Source organism: Puma concolor, chromosome C1 (genome assembly GCF_028749965.1).
Source record: "Puma concolor isolate L17-30 chromosome C1, mPumCon1.1.hap2, whole genome shotgun sequence".
Taxonomy (NCBI): Eukaryota; Metazoa; Chordata; class Mammalia; order Carnivora; family Felidae; genus Puma; species Puma concolor.
In genome coordinates, this window is record NC_141674.1 from 22,005,919 (window position 1) to 22,023,698 (window position 17,780).

A 17,780-nucleotide genomic window follows, 5' to 3' on the forward strand; every position below is an offset into this window, starting at 1 on the left:
AAACATGGTTTTATGCTTCCATAAGGCTGGAACTGCCGTGCAGCTTAGTTGAGAGTCATGCTACACAAGGTCATTATTTGACAAAAGCAAAGCCTCTCTCAATCACTGACTTAACTACGTTAAGTGCCTTACAGTCACTGAAAATCTGTAATCGATAATATAATTGTAGCTGCTTCTTCCCTTCCTAAAAGTGGAAAGAATAGGAAAGCTGCACTGTCATTTTTAGGGACAAAAAATTAAACAAAAAAACAAATTAAAAAATCAAACTTTCTACTTAGGTTTATTTCTCAATGAATCATAAAACATTCCCCTGCCCCCAAAAGTACCTTCCTTCATTTAGCCGTCAAGACTGGTCATAGGTCTATTTTGCCCACAGCATCACTAATCTTGGCATCATATGGGCAAGAGCCTGATGCTAAGTAACGAGCGATGCGAGAAAACCTTCAGCCCCGGGCGTGATGAAGTGCCCCCCGGTGCCCCTCCAGGAGTGGCCTGCTGGCTCAGCACCATTCACTGACCCTGACTCATCAAATGTGATGTCAGAAGGACATCAACAACTCCCAAAGACTGAACAAATCACAGATACATCCAAACAGTCTTCTTCAAGATAATTAGGATTTACAGCAACTCGAGGGTCAGAGAATATGCAAGCCCCTAAGCTCTGCCAATCATCTGAAACAGCAAGCCCAACTTCTGTTAATAACAAGTGATGCTTCTGTCAGACCTCTGGGGAAATGCACTCTCCCAGACTCAAAGGCCGTCCTGTGAATGCTCACTCTACCCCACGGCTTACATGCAGAACCCATTCTGACCTGGATGGGGAAGTAACGGCAATCTGTTAAACGGAGGCACAATTATCTAAAAACAACAATCAATGCTCAGACAGGCCAATCTTTCTTTGCAGCCGAGGCTGAAGCAAGGCATACCTTGCCAATAAAATTCTTCCCTGAGTTGGAGGGACAAATTTGTGTTATGAGAGGAAAACAGCCCTTACAAATCAGTCCTTCCTTAATATTCGCTTCTTAAGTGGGTCACTTCGTAGACACATTTCTGGGTTATCCAAATCACTTAAAATAGCCACCTTGAAATCAAATTTATTTTGCACAAAAAGTTTGGCTACTACTCCACAAAACTGATTTGGGAAATTCTTAATTTTCATTATTATTTTTTAGTAAACTCTATGCCTGACACGGGCTCAAACTCATGACCCCGAGATCAAGAGTTGCACACTCTACTGCCTGAGCCAGCCGGTCACCCTCATTTGGGACATTTTAAATGTCAAAGTCCAGTCCAAGGATTATATTGGGCATGTGACTGTCACTGCTCTTGGCCAAGGGCATGCTGGGTGGGTTTGGAAGATTAAATCAAATATCCTCTTGCATCACAAGCCACACCTGACAGGACTCCTGTTTTGAGAGCAAAGTAAAGACCAGATCAGTGTGGTTGCTTTACCACATTATTGTTTATTTAGGTCTGCTTTACTGAAAGAATGACTGTTTCATTCAATATGCAGTGAATGGGTTCTCCAGATAAGGCAGGACGACTAAATGGTAACAACAAATTGTTACTTAACATTTATTAAGTAATCTCTATAGACTAGACAATGTTATCTTATATTCACAGTACCCAAGAGCCAGGTACTACTATCCCCATTTTACAGATGAGGAAACAGAGACACACAGTGTTGAAGAACTTGCATAATGAAACAGCAGAGCTGGCGTTCAAAGCCTGTGGTAGGACTCCAAAGGGTAAACTCCTAACTACGAAGACTGGAGTGGCAAGAACTGGCCTGGGTTCTAATCTTGGTTCTGCTACCACCCAGCTCTAAATCATTTTATTCTCCTGGATCTTAGTTCATCTGTGAAACGAGGGAGCTATACTACATTTCCCTAAGACCTCTCCTAACATCAAAGGTATGAGAGGTAAATGTTATAATGGCATAATTTTAGCCAATATGGTTGCATCAGAGGAATACAACAGCGGCAGATGGACAGGGATAAATTTAATTTTTATCATCTAGAGTACCTTTTAAAACTATTTGTATGGGTCCAATTTTAGTTTTAGATTTTAATATCTCAACTAAATTTTAGTGCCTTCGAGATCATAAAGCTCTCCCTGATAAATGACATCAGAGGATCTTTCTAAACTGATGGAACATCCCTTTGTGCTTTGTAGCAAATAACAGGAAACTAATCTCCCCCAAAGCACTCTGCTTTTGAACCCTTTTGTCAAAATAAGGAGGGACACAAAATACGCACATGCATGTAAACGCACAGTACGCATAGGCATGCGTGTACAGATGCACGCCACCTCCGGTGTGACCTGTAAGCTCACGGACACCACCAACAGATTTCTCTCTAGCTGTGGACACCCTTCCCCTTCTACTCGGGTTAAAACCTACCATTTTTCAATAATGCAGTATGAGAATAAAGAAAATGAAGGAATTCAGGAGAATGAATCTAAGAACAAATTTAAAAATCCCTCCATGGCAGGGCTTGCTAAAAATAAAAACAAACAAAACCCTTCCAATGTGCCTCTTCTTGCTTTACTCCTGGATGTCTCGTCTCTCATCGCACGCCCCGCCCCCCGCCCCGCCCCATGCCTGTATGAAAGAAAAAGTATGGCCTATTAAATGCACACTATTTTTCAATTAGGAGAAAACCTTTCTTCAACATTTCTCTGCTCCTGCCTTTTCCCTCTTTTCCTCTGGGTCGTGTTTTGTGCTGACAAATTTAGCCAAAACAAACAAACAAACAAACAACGATGGGAGTGCCTGTCGTTTTCTCCCTAAAAACTGGGGACCCTGACTGTTACTCAGTATGGACAGGCATCTGGACGCCACAAGAAAAGCCACCCTGAGTTATGTGGGCTGCTGTCCACTTCAGTCCAGGCTTCTACCACTGCCAGTGCTCTGGTCCCCAACAGCAGGTGTCCTGCCCAGGCTATCAGAGCTCTGCAACGCTGGAACTGGAATTGCACGGCTTTCAAACGAAAGCACTCCAAGACTTCACTTTTCAGAAATGTTAATCACACTTTTCCACCCGAGAATGATCATCCGAGCCTGTGCTACTGCTAAATAGGCTTCCCCTGGTCCTAACAATCTACACCAACGGCCCCCGACACCACTCTGCACGCTCCCCTGGAGAGCATGTGCCCTTCTATCCCCCCTCTTTCAGAACGGGTAGGGTCCTCTCTGTCTTCCAGACGTCTTCACTGAATAGGGAGGCCGGGGAAGAGTCCTGTCTGAAAAACGAGGAGCAGGACTTCTCTGGAGGCATGCCGTCAAGCTAACGGGCAGGGCGTGACTAACGGGGTGCCCGCTATCGGCCAGCTGGCGGGGAGTGGATGAGAGGAGCGAGGGAAAGCGAGCCTCCATGCGTGTGCCTGCGATCACCCACCAATGCTGCTTACCGAGGGGCACGCCTTGGTTGTTCTCTCTATAAGAAACATTTGCCCCTTTCCACAGTAGATCTCTGCTCACCTTTGTCCTACAACTGTGCCACATGCTTTTCTTTGTATGTGGACATGACAGTCCTCAGCCAACCATCAGCAGGATGTGAGTTTTGTTTTCCCAATGTGGTGAGCCATTCCCACATTCACTCATTTTCCTTGTAAGAACCGAACCTCTCCATGGCTGGTCGGGATTAGGGATGTTGCTGTAGCCAAGGAAAAATTTTCATCTGTTGAAGTTAACCCATGGGGTGGCTTGAACCCTCAAACTAGGGTCAATGGCACTGTTCTTTAAGGGCAAGGCCCTTAAATCTACCCTGAAAGAAATGGCATTCAGTGAACAGGAATCAAACAGCTTTCTTTCAAAGTACTCAGTGTTGGTCCTACGCTTCAGTCAACTTGGTGCTTACGAGGTGAAAAAAGTCAGGACACACTGACAGGATAGTAATTAAAACAGTAATCCTTGCTTTCTGCGTTAAGCGCTCGGGAAATGGCAGACAGACACTTCTGCGGCCCTTCTCTAGCGCTCGGCTGAGGCCAACTCAGAGAGAAGCTTGTGCGTGAGAACCGTAACTGCCCCCACTCCAAAGGTCTGCAACATTCCAGGGAAGCAGTGGTCAGGCCCTCAGAGTAGAGCTAACCAGTGTCACCTTCACTGCTCTGGGTCACTGATTATGGTTGCAATCTGACTTTCCTGGTAACGGTGGGTTGTTTATGACCCGCCAACCAGGAGCTCCTACCACATCAAGTAGGTTCCTGAGATCCTTTCCTATCCTGAGACGGGAAGGAGGCGGCTCTGGGCATTCTGGCCTCCCCTTTCTTTAGCCTCAGAGGAGGGAGGGCCATCGAGGCCGCCCGGAGAAGGTGGATGACTTACCCGTGCTCACTGAGTGGCAGAGCTGGGGTGCGACTTCAGGGCTCACCAGTACCCAGTCTGGGGCTCTTTTCACGTCGGCAAACTGGCAGTTCCCGCACACCAAGAGCTCTCTGATTAGAGCTAGTGTGGATTCCTGGTCTGCAAACGCTGGCCACAGCTCAGTCTGCACTTGGTCTTTCCCCACCTTCAAAGAAGAAAACCTACCTCATGACTTCTCTCTGCTGGAGCCCCTGACCATCTAATTCACTCCCGGGACCCATAATCACCTCTAGCCATTCCTCTCCGGTTGCCCATTCAGTCTGCTGCCTAGTTCTACAGGTTTCTCATCTGCTGGGCCCCTGAGGCCATCTTCTTCATGTCTCATCAGCTTACTTAATTCCACATGAATGTGGCTATTCTTAGTCAACCTGTCTCTCGGTGTAGCAGGGAAAGCCAGCTCCTACAGCATCCCTTTGCTCAGAGGCCTACCATGACTCCTAAATATCTTTGTTTAGACCGGTCTCCAAACCTGAATGCCTCGATTACACAAGGGGAAGCAAACCGATCTTCTTCCACAGACTCAGGTCTCACACCCTTGCCTGACTAATCATCTGAGCACCTTCTTTGGCTCTATTCTATGTTTTACATGCTGTTTCCGTGGCCTTTCAAGGACTTGTTCTTTTTTCTTTGTGCTGATCCTCATTTGATTCCGTGCTCTTTAATGACAAAGACTAATATTTAGTGTAGTACTTGGCACAGGGTAAATAATTCATCTCTTATATTCTATTCATTCTTCATCTGTGAAGAATGTACTATGATCATTATAATTATTCCCATTTTACACCTGAGAAGACTGAGGCTTGGAGAGGCTAAGCTACTGTTCATTGTCAAGGAGCTCATCAACGGTGTGGCCCAGATCCATCTGACTCCAGACTCAAGCTCTTAACTACAAGGTTACCCTGCCTTTGTAAAAGCAAATGCTTCTTCTCTCCCCCAGTCCTGAGTAAACCCTTTTCATTTAACAAATGCTGCTGCTTGACTTGATAATCTAACCTCAGATAAGCCAGGCTGTATTCAAGTTTTTTGATAAGTGGGGTAAAGTCTCCAGAGAAAAGAGAAATTGATCTTGGGGCAGGGTGAGGCACCTCTAAACTTGGGGTATGTGACAACCGGGTTACTTTCACTCTTGTCTTTTGGTTCCCATTAGCCAGTGTCAGCCATCTGGTCCTTCGGAAAACATGTGTGGGTTCAGAACATAACAGACTAGAAGAATAGAGGAAAAATAAGATTATTCTGTGCAATCCCCATCCTGGAGGTCCCACAACAACCCCCGGAATCTGTCTTTGGTTTTAAGGCTCGGCAAAAATTAGACCAGCATAGAGATGACAGAGGGTCAGGCCCAGAGGTGGTAGATGTGAATGGATACTGACAAGATTATGTATTTAAGAAGGATGCATTTAATTAGTTTTGTAAGAAATGGTGACTGGGACCAAAAAATATAAATATAAGCATGAATGGTATGGAAAAAAATGGACCAGAAATCAAAGAATACTGTATGGTTTACAGACTTCCAACTACATCAGGATTATAGCAGCGACCAGGAAAGTACTTCGCAGATGACAGGCAGCTAAGATTGGATTTACTTTTGTTTAACTCCAAACTACTATTAACAGGACTACTCCAGCCCACCAGAATTTTCCTTCTTCAAATTCCTTTGTAATAATTTTCACAACTCTAAGGTTTACTGTCAGCTCACAGAGGACACTAAGACTCCACGCAGGTAAGTACCTTGCCGAGGCCACCCAACACCTGGAGTCTTTCCTACCCTAAAGTCAACATTCATAACATGTGTTACTGCCTCCCATACACCAACGGAAAGATGAGGTCCAAAGAGCAGACACAGTTTGACAAATGCCCACATGAATATCAGCATCTTATGACAAATATTAAACGGTAAGAAATAGCATTTCTGCATCTGATAGGTATTGATAGCAGTAAGTTGTGAACATTTATAATCTAAGTTACTAGTGGAACAACACCTAGCAAAATTACCAAATTTTATAGTCTATCAAAGTTTAGGAAAACAGAGAAAGGTAACATCATTATGGCCAGGCCATCTCTAAAGAAATATTTATGTATTGGGGTGAAGAAAACATAATAGGAACATTCAATATCCTAAATACCAAGCATAAAACAAAATTCCTCCAGAAGAGAAGGTAGAGAGGAATCTGTATCAAGTTCAAATTTAGTCTTACTTCGTAACTACTCTACGGGCCTTTCGAAAGCCAATTCCTTTCAACTATCCAAAAACTGTTTCAAAATGAATCAAAGGTTGTTAAGCGATTTCACTTTTATGAGGCCACCACTGTATTTCTACCCTATAAAACGAGAGTACTCCTAGAAAGTAACACACTTGTGAACAGTTTGTGGGTCAAACTATTACAACCATAACCCTTGTCATAACAAAATGTATTTAACTCAACATGGCTACTTTCTTCAAAGGGGACGGGGCAATCACACCCGTGTCCTTTTCAATTTTCTGACACTCACTACTAAGAGTAAATGAAATGAAAAGATCCCACAAGAAAAGGGGTCAAATATTCCCTGGTGACACACTGACGTTCATGAAGACAACCACAGATTAAAAAAACATAAAAAAAACAACAACAACAAAAAAACCCAAAAAAACCCCCAAACCTTCAAGAGATGAACGTCGTATTACCAATTTAGAAAAAAACTCTTGGGACTTAAAAGATTACTGTATGTTACTCATTCCTAAATGAAACAGATTTACAACCAGCAGACAGTGCTACTTGATTCCACACAAAAGCTACAAAAAAACCCAGTTCATACTTACCTCTAAATGGCACTATGAGTGGGTAACAGGTGTTAAAGCCTCTTAGAGGTTATACCTCCGGGGCCATCTTGGCTGTCCCCATATCCCTCATAACCACTCCACAGTCCCTGGGTTGCAGCCAGTTTCTTTTCCTTTTTGGTTAAAGATGCCACTTCCTATGCTATTTTTCAGGGATGCCCTTTCCTTGAAATCAGGCATTTAATTCATTTAGTATTTTAACAAAATTCTCAAGTTCTTTTAACATTAATGGATCAACAACTTCTTTTCATCCACATGAAATAACTTTTCTCAAAGTCAGTGCTTCTGCTCTGTGGTTCCTGACTCTTGTGCCCGAGTTTCCTGGTCACCTCTCCCATTCCTGAAGGCCGGATTCACACCTCCCTCCTTTGGTCTCCCGGCTTCGTCTGGGTTTGTGAGGTCTGTTTACGAATGCCCCCTCCATTCTGGCATCCAGGCCTACAGACGTGGCTGGGGGACTTGATGGAGGGATAACAAGTGTCGTTTGGGTGCTTCTTCAGGTATCATTTGTGGTTCCCGAGACCTCCAAACTTTGATCTCAACACGCAGGAAGGGTCATGTAGGGCATTTCCTCAAAATATGGGCATACAAATCCAGAGCACAGCCCGATCCTTCGCCTTCAGGTGCCTCCAAGATCAGACAGCCCTAATGATACTGTGACAGAGATCATTTAACTGCGTCTCCTTGCACAAATCCTACCCCAGTCAGCCATGACAAAGCTGACATCACCTTACAGCTCTTCAAAGAGCAGCCTATCACTAGCAGTTTCTGTCCAGGGCCAATGTCAAAAAACAGTACTACCTGTCTCATTTTTGGCAGTAACTTTTTAGCTTGTTGAAGACTCTGATGAAAGACTAAAGACTGAACAGGCTGTGGAACCTAAACTACCTTCTCAACCTTGAACGCAAGCAAGTGCCAGAACAATAGGATTGAACCATCTGGAAGGAAACAGCACGAGAAGCTTTGGCTGACACTGCTCATGCTGTATCTGGCATGGGAATAAGAAAGAGCTTCAGTTTCCACAGTTGTCAATAACTCATTCTGTAACCTTGAGCCAGCCACTTAGTTGCCCCATGCCTCCGTTTCCCCATCAATACAAACTAGGGACAACACCTGTTTGTAAGGTGCTTTGATATATGCAGTTGAAAAATAAATCACACAAGCGCATGCTGCTGCTGTTTTTTAAAGTTTTGAAATTTTACTGTTAGCTTACAAATTTATAAATACCACCTCCAATAGTATCCTCTCAGATACCAGGAGCACGTTTCTTAGAGAAGCTCAAAGTACAATTTTGTTTAAGTTACTTGGAAACATCTAGAAATATGGGGAACCCAAAACACATTTTATCTAGTCTACATCCTATGCTTATTATTTTAAATTTTATTATTATTTTTAAACATTTATTTTTTATTAAAAAACATTTTTAACATTTATTTTTGAGAGACAGAGAGCGAACAGGGGAGGGGAAGACAGAGAGGGAGACAAAGAATCCGAAGCAGGCTCCAGGCTCTGAGCTGTCAGCACAGAGACTGATGCAGGACTCGAACCTACAAACTGCGAGATCATGACCTGAGCCAAAGCCAGACGCTCAATCGACTGAGCCACACAGGTGCCCCAAACGTTTATTTATTTTTGAGAGAGAGAGAGAGAGAGAGAGAGAGAGAGAGAGAGAGAGATGGAGACAGAGCGCGAGTGGGGGGAAGGGCAGAGAGAGAGAGGGAGACACAGAATCTGAAACAGGCTCCAGGCTCTGAGCTGTCGGCACAAAGCCCGTCGCGGGGCTTGAACTCGGGTGAACTGTGAGATCATGACCTGAGCCAAAGTCGGACACTTAACTGACTGAGCCACCCAGGCGTCCCTCCTATGCTTATTTTTAAAAAAGGGACAAATACTTCACATGGCCCTTTTATTCCTATGATACCTCAATGAGGAAGGGAGGACCAAGACATTAAAGTGAGGAACAGGGGCTTAAAATGATAAAAGTAATGTTTATTCTTATCACAAACTGGGAAACCAGGACCATAGGGTGGAAGTCTCAAGCCAGAGAAATGAGGCTAGCAGCATCTGGTCAATATTGCAGTATGGTATTATCCTTTGGCACTGATTTTTCAAAATGATAGAAATTAAAAAATTACCCAAGTCTTCAGGAGAAATAAAAGATAGCATACTTAAGTTCTGGACGTAGGCAGACTTCCACAAGAGACCTCAGTATAAAAACAACGTGGTCACATTTGCAATGGTTATAACTACTAATAAAGAACGCTGCTTAATCCATAGTCCCATTTCTCATGATTTCTGGCTTAAGGAAGAAAGTTCTCGGTTAAGACACGAGACCACTCGTACCTGTTAAATTCGCAAGGATTTTACACAACACGTGTGCCCAATGCTGGTGAGGCTGCCGTGACAGGCGCCATACACTGCTGGTTCTAGGGTAACTGGTACACAGCTCTTCTGAAAGTTATTTGGCATCATATGCATTGAGAGCCCTGAAAACATTCTTTCCTGTTGTGACACATGAATTTTATCTCATAGAATCTGTCCCAAGGAACGATAAAAATACAAGGTTTTATGCACATGATACCCATCACAGCGTTATTTTTAACAGCCAGAATTTAGAGATGACCTAAGAGGAATGGTTGGGTAAATCATGATTCAGCCATACAATGAATTTTCTGCAGCCATTAAAATGATGTAAGATTTTTATGTAACAGAAAAAATAACATGAGATAAATTAGGCAGAAAAAGTGGAACATAAAAGTGCACATATGACCTTATGTTAAAAGGATTTTGTATTTAATTTCTAACCAGTCAAAAAAATTTTTAAAAAAGTTCTCGAATCTGTTATGCTTGGTAGGCTAAATGGATGAGGCTTAAAGGCTGCAAGATAACTTCCTCATATACAATTTTAAACATTCTAATTAAAAAATCCTAACACTAAAAAATTTATAATGAAGGGTAGCTGAGAAATCACAAAAACAGTAACGCCTCAACACAGCAGGTGAAAATACAAACACTCTTCGTCTAGAGAGTAATGGAACTCAATAGGTAGCAAAAATCTTAAAGATGTGTAAACACTCAGACTCCCAAAGTCCACTCAGGAATCTACCCCAAGATTTATATAAAGGATATTCAGCACAGTGCTATAACGCATAAAATTAGCAAAAAACTGAAGACAACCTAAATGTCTTGCAACATGGTCTTAATTATGTACATTAAATAACATTTATGTGGGAACACTATGAACCCCTTAAGAATGCAGTTGTAGGAGAACACTTAATGACAAAGGTAAAGGATCAGTCTATTAAGTAGAAACAGAAAGGTTACAAAATAGGATGTATAGTATGACCCCGACTTTGTAACAAAGATGGGGAAGCAAAAGAAATGCATGTGTGGGTCACAAAAGGCAAAGTCTCAAAATGGACACAGTGTCATCTTTGGATGATTATTTTTGTCCTCTGTATTTAAAAAAAAAAATTACAATAAATACGTAAACATTTTATAATCAGAAATAAATACATGCTATTTTGAAATGTTTTAAGAGTTAAGAATGGGTCTTTAATTTTAACTAAGTATAAACAAAGTTTTCAAGCGCTCCTTTAAACAAAACTGTTTTAATCTCTTCTTAGTCATAAAATTAATTTAGAACCAAATGCCTTACTTTTCTTTCTTTCTTTTTCTCTTGGGGGGGGGGGGGGAGACAGAGAGAGAGAGAGAGAGAGAGAGAGAGAGAGAGAGAGAGAGAGAGACAGACAGACAGACAATGAATCCAAAGCAGGCTCTGTGATGTCAGCACAGGGCCCAATGCAGGGCTTGATCCCACGAACCGTGAAATCATGCATGACCTGAACTGGAATCAAGAGCCAGGCGCTTAACCAACTGAGCCACCCAGGCATCCCAAATGCCTTAATTTTCTTAACAGAAAGGTTCAAACCCTTGGACCATAAGAGTTCAAATGTGCCATTATTATTATTATTTACACTTTAACCATGTGCTTTTAGGGTATGTCACCCATAGAATTATTTAAAATGGATGCAAAAATCCTGAATAAAAGATTAACTGATTAAACTACTATCATAAAAAAATTATACATCATAATCAGTCGGGTTTATCTCAAGAATTCCAGGATGGTTCAGCATCAAAAAATTCTGGAAATTTAATATACCATTATTAACAGGTTAAAAGGAAAACATAAAACAATTATCTTAGATGCAGAATCTGACAAAATCCAACACTCATTTATAAGTAATAAGAAACTTTTGGTACAAATGAAACAAGATAATTATCTTAACCTGATAGAGGTTGTCTCAAATGTGCCACTATTTATTAAAAAAAAATTTTAATGTTATTTATTTTTACAGAGAGAGAGAACAAGCAGGGGAAGGTCAGAAAGAGAGGGAGAGAGAGAATCCCAAGCAGGCTCCACACTGTCAGATCCGTGAACCATGAGATCATGACCTGAGTGGAAATCAAGAGTCAGCCACTTAACCGACTGCGCCACCCAGGTGCCCCTCAAATGTGCCATCATCTTTGAGGGCAGAACTGCCTGAGGACAAAAAGGTGGTGGGTCCTTAAAGGGAGAGTGCCTGCTTTTTCTTTGTCAATCCCGGCACCTACAAGTTGTACTGTTATCACAAAAATGATAAAGCATTTGATGGCACCTGCTATTTGATGTCAGGTGAAGATAATCTCCTACAGTTCAATTAACCAGAAACCATACCTGGAACATTAACCTAATATATTTCTGCTATTGCCCTTTTAAAAGAAAAGACAAGAAACCAAACAAAACAAGCTCTCATCAAGGGCTGGGAGAAAATCCCTGCGTACATTCTGGGGTTGGCAGGGATTCATTTCCATATCTAAAATCTAACAATGCTCTACAGTGATCAGGGACAAACACAAGGATTTGACTCACTGAAAGAGTCTTAACATATTACAAAAATTAAGCAAGGTACCTTCTACTTAAAGGAATTTTCAAGGAGGAAGAAAACAAAAACTTCCTGGTAATATTTAATATACTGTGAAATTTCTATTAAACGGACCAAGACACCCCCTAAAAATTCCAGCTATTCACAATTTCACCGTAATATGAAGCATAGTTGTGAAATTTATTATAGCCAAGTTTTTCTGGAGGGTTTTAATTCATTCCTTTAGCCACCTAAAAATAAACAAAATGAAAACCCTCAATGATTTGGAGGTTTACCTGTCCAGTTATTAGGCAAGTAAAATAATCTTAGGGTGTGACAAGTTAAATTTATTAACTAAGATATGGAAAAATTAAGATCTAAAAATCTATGACTGAAAGCACAAGATTTTGTAGCAAGAGAAACAACTGTATTAAAAAATCTTCTACACTTTACATGAAGTGATTAATAAAAAAGCAAGCCCACAGAATTCACAATCAGAGGCAGCAAAAAGTTACCAGAGGTGGAAAGCTATAGACAGGTAGTGCTAACATCGTTGCTTTCTTGACCCTTGGTCCCACAGTGGCTCTTGCTGGAGTTGGTGTGGCAAGTACGAATGTAGGGGACCCCTAGGGGATCTGGAGTGGTCTATATGGTCCTGGAGATCTACATCACGTTTGTGGTTGGCAAACTGAACCACTTTTCTAGGAGTTCTCTAAAATAAAGGCAATCTAGATTACAGTTGCCTGGAATAATAAAAAGGTGGGCCATGAACTATTATTGTATATATACCTTTTCTTAAAATGTTTTTTTCAATTTTTGAGAGAGAGAATGACAGAGCGAGCGAGCGAGCATGAGCAGGGGAGGGGCAGAGAGGGAGACACGGAATCGGAAACAGGCTCCGGGCTCTGAGCTGTCAGCACAGAGCCCAACTCGGGGCTCAAACTCACTAATGGTGAGATCATGACCTGAGCTGAAGTCGGACGCTCAACTGACTGAACCACCCAGGCACCCCTTGCATACATACTTCTTAAAATTCCATGAGGATCCATAAAATCCTCTCCTGGTCACTGAGTTTCCTTTGGAGAGCTCATCTGGCTCCTCATATGCCAGTACTTTATGCCTGTTTAATTCTGAACTTACCTGTCTATTGATATATCTCACTTCTACAAATTCGAACTCCTCAGCAATTTATCAAAATCCTATCCTGCCAAAATCTGCTTTAGCATTTCAATTACTAATAATTACAATCCATGTATGTTAAAAACTGCTACTCAGGGAGACCTGCTACCTTAGCGTCCAGAACCATAGGCTCACGCATGTTGCTAAATTATGCCATCTTTCTTTTTGTTCCTTTTAGACTCCTGTGTGCTTTTGCAATCTAGTCCAGTCAGTTCTTGCTTGAAATACATCCACACCATTGGTCCTTTGCTCAGCAGTCGCTTTCCTCTGAAGGGAGTCCCCGAATGCTTCCAGGTGAGCCCGTTTGTCATACCTGCCTTTGAATCCCTGAAATGATTTCCCGTTCCTCAACCTTCACTTTCCATCACAGGTTTCACACAGATCATGGTTTAGCAGAACCGTAAAAAGGGAACAGTTCCCCAAAAGAGATCCAGGTATTTAGAGTTCTGCAAGGATCTGTCCTTTCTTGTATCTTACCATTTCACAGATTGCTCAATTACTCCCTCCAGAGCCGTTCAATTCCTATCCAGGATTTTGGATGCTCAGTGTAAAATTTTGTGGTTGATGTTTCTGGTTTATGTCGTTAAAATTTCTAGATCCTTCATGAGACTCAATCCAAGCTTGGTTACTCATTATTTCTCAAGTGTTCCTAATAGGACAACCTCCTCACCGCTGGTTATGACATATATTATTCCCACTTTATTTGAAGCCCCACTCAATTCATTCTTCAAAGACTATTTCAAACAAATCTCTTCAAACACACCATCGCAAGTTTTACTTGAGTTTAAAGTGAGAGCAAGCATTTCTTAACTCAAAGTGTACATGCCATAACCATCAACAATTTACTCGGGAGCAGAGGTGTTTTCTGCTTTCTCTCCAATCCATTTAGCACAGCAGCAGGTATCTTGTTGGTGGGTTATCAACGGATTTGTTCCATTAACTACTTTACCATTAACATCAACATAATTTCCTATCACTTGAGTGACTTTAGAAAACAGATCTCACCAAATGCGCTTCACATTATCAAACACTTAACCTGTCTCCAAATGCTCACAGTCAAATCCATTTGATTACAGTTACCGTTTACAGCTACAAGCCAAACGCATTACAATTATCTCTAATGTTCCTTTTCTGTGTGGATGGGAAAATTTAGAGTCATGGAAGTAACCTGCCCACAGATAGTTAAGTGGTGAAGCTAGGATTTGACCCAAGTCTGTCTGGCTTCAAAAACCATGCTTTCCCCACAGAATTTGGTTACTCTGTCAACTTAGTTGGTCTCTGAAGATAACTGGGCATTTTAACTTGATCTTTCATATATGTATCATAGTAACAACAAAAACTCACTTTACTTAGTAAATTTCTTAAGAAACAAATTTCTCTAGGTCCCGAATGAGTAATTTCCTAAGCCTTTTACCGTCGTATACTCCAGGGGCTGAGCCAGCCAGGCGACCCCATAATAAACACTTTCATCCAGGACATTCTCTTTAGTAAGATGATGATTCTTCCAAAGCATCATTCTGAAATTACTTTTAAAACCTAATCAACAATATGAGTATATGGAAGCTACCAATTTGTCTCAAATGCGCAACTCATACTTAGGTATTTTTCATAACTTAAGTGTGAGCTGCTAGTATTACAATGGGGAGTAACCTGTAGCCATACCAGACCTGTTGCAAAGGTCTTTTATTTTTTAACAAGCCAAAAGTTCCTTCAAAACTCAAGGTTTAGCCCTAAAATGCTCCCCCTACTCCTTTTAATTTTTATATCCATGGCTTTCAAGTCCTACCTAACGTTCCCTGGTTCTCATAGTTTTCCTCTTTCAACATCTTCTTCCAGCAGGACTCATCTGTTTTCCCTGAAACGTGTAGCCCCTGCTGGCCCTGCTTTGCAGAAGTAGAACGGGAAAAGAACAGACCATACCCGGGGAGGCAGTCGGTTAGCAATTTCGAGCTGTGAATCTGTCTCATTAACTAGTTGACGCAGATACTAGCCAGGGTGGCCACGATTCTCTATCAAATTCTACAACGACAGAGTATTTTTTTTTTTTTTTTTGGCAAGTTGTGGAACGGAAACCACACCATGGAAACTCTGTACGGAGTTTTAAAGATAACGAATTACGACTTTAATTTACTCTTGTAGAGAGATCGCCAAGGCTTTCAGTAAGGCAAGACGATACTTTCGAAACTGTCACTAGACTACTCACTCAAACCCGAGTCTCCCGCCCAAAAAAGTGTGACACATGCAAGTCAAAAAAGGGGCCTCCCTCCAGAGCTCCTGTCCCCGGGAAAGATGCGTGGTGACCGTCTGATCTACTACACTGGGCAAGAGGTGAAAAGGGAGCAGGAAATCCTGTTTGTTTATTTCCAGCAGCTCTGAGAGCGGGAAAGGTCGGTCTCTAAACGGAGACGAACCAGGCCCCGCTGGCGGGGCCCGGGAAGGAAAAACCCAGGCCTCCTCGGGGCCTTGGAGCCGTACCCTCCCTCCTGGAGTCCCAGTCCCACTCGGGTTTTCCTTCTCCCCGTCCCACTCAGATCCTCACCATCATTCCCATTATCCCTCCACCACCCCCACCCGCGCAGGCGCAGTGGGAACCAGGGCCTACCCGCGCCCCCGAGGCGCCGCGACTATGGCGGAGCCGGAGCAGGCCGGTAGTAGCTCCGCGCCGGGCAGGCGTCGCTCTCCCGTCCCCGCCGCCTCCCCGCCACCGCCGGGGCCCTGTGCCCACCCGGCCGATCCCTCTTCTGCCCTCCTCACCCGTTCTTCAGATCCACCTCCAGGATCTTCCCGTAGCCCTTAAAGAAGCGCTCCACATCGCGCTCCCGGGCCTGGTAGCTCAGGCGGCCGATGTACACCCGCGGCATTCCGGCAACAGTGGCGGCAGCTTGGCCCGGCCCCAGCCCCCCTTAGGCGGCGGCCGGCGAAGCGAGAGCGCGGCGACGGCGACGGCGGCGGCGGCAACGGGCGAGCGGCGGGACGGACGCAGCCGAACCCTAGCGACGTACGCGAGCACGCAGCACGCGAGCGCGCGCCTCCCGCCTTCCCCGCCCTCCCCGCAGGCGGAGGGTAACGGGAGGGAGCACGCGTTCGCTTCCCGCCCGGCCAGGAGTGGGGGCGGGGCTTGCCCATGGGCGCTCCAGCGTGAGGCAGGGCCAGATGATCGACAGGCGGCGCAGGCGGGGCGGACGGTGCCCGCCTCCCGGCACGTCCTCTCGCGAGCTCGCTGTGGCTGAGCCTGCGCCGCCTTCCGCAGCCGGGTGGCTTCGCTTCTCCCCCGGAAGTGCCTGAGGCTCCTCCCGCCCTGCAAGCGTTCCTGCTTTTGTCCTTTGAACCGGGAGTGGTTTCGACTTCTGAGCAGGAGCTTTGGAGTTAAGTCCGGCTTCTAACCGTCTTTGTATCCGTGACCTTGGGCCGGTTACGCGCCACTTCTGAGTCTCGTTGGTCTTCTCCCTGCAAAGGGAATAGCAATTCCAACCTTCCAGAGTTGACTAGAGAGTTATACATGAGAATACGTCAAGCACTTCGTACTGTTCCCAGCACATCGCAAGTGCCCAATAAATAATACCACTATTATTTTTTAAAAATAGGACAATTTAAAGAGCAGTGTGGAAAGCGGAGAAGGCTGGAGTTTTGGAGCTAAATTAGGCTTGACACTGACTAAATTACTTGGCCAATTTAACTTATTTTCTATTGTAAAATTAATTTATCCCATTTCAATTGGACGACCTGGGTAACTAAATCCGGCAGTATATAGGGAAGAGTGTACTGCTTGGGACAGTATCTGGAACGTGGTAGGAACCAATAAATATTGGTTCCCTTCTCACGAACCCAATTTCCCTAGAACCACAAAGAAGTTTTGTTTGCTGTTTTTATTTATTTGTAAAATTGTATTTTGAAAGGATAATTCATTAACTGGTTCAAGTAATACGGCGAAAAGTCTTATCATCTCCGTCCTCTGGCCGCCTAGTTTCCCACCCCCGAAGCAAACAATGTAATCAGTTTCCTAAACGTTCTTTGGGAGGTACTTCACACAAATAAAGCAATAGTAGTGTACTATATGTACAGTTTTGCACTTAACTATATTTTGAAAATCATTCCATCAGTACAAAAGGAGCTTCCTCGGGACCGTTTTTATGGCTTATAAAATACCATTATACACAGTAATTGACTGAATAAGTGCAGCAATGAAGGATTTTGAGATAGGTTCAAACCATTTGTTATTTACACCTGCCGTAATGAGTAACTTTGTATATACATATAGGTAGGATGTATTCCTAGAAGTATGACAGTTGGGTCAAAGGGTGTGGGCAAGTGTAGTTTTGATAGATATTGCTCAATTCTCTTCCATAAGTACCTGTTTCTCCATCTCATCATCAACACCATGTTATCAAATTTTATGATCTTTGTCAATCTGCTAGCTGAAAAACACTATGTCGGGGTAGTGTAATTTGCAGTTATCTTGAGTGGAGTGAGCCTCATTTCATATCTTTAAGAAACACTTAGACTTTCCTTTCTGTGT

General features: G+C 43.2%; 2 protein-coding genes across 2 annotated transcripts in view; both read right to left on the bottom strand.

Annotated features, from left to right (window-relative positions):
- SRSF4 (serine and arginine rich splicing factor 4) overlaps positions 1 to 16,271 on the bottom strand; it is a 28,368-nt gene extending 12,097 nt beyond the window's left edge. Inside the window, exon 1 of the mRNA XM_025934924.2 lies at positions 16,019 to 16,271. Coding sequence (XP_025790709.2) covers positions 16,019 to 16,125 — 107 coding nt within the window. The 5' untranslated portion in view covers positions 16,126 to 16,271. The remainder of the gene's footprint in view (positions 1 to 16,018) is intronic.
- A 234-nt stretch (positions 16,272 to 16,505) lies between these two features.
- MECR (mitochondrial trans-2-enoyl-CoA reductase) overlaps positions 16,506 to 17,780 on the bottom strand; it is a 38,183-nt gene continuing 36,908 nt past the window's right edge. Inside the window, exon 10 of the mRNA XM_086716246.1 lies at positions 16,506 to 16,711. Within this exon, the coding sequence (XP_086572372.1) occupies positions 16,677 to 16,711 (35 nt within the window). The 3' untranslated portion in view covers positions 16,506 to 16,676. The remainder of the gene's footprint in view (positions 16,712 to 17,780) is intronic.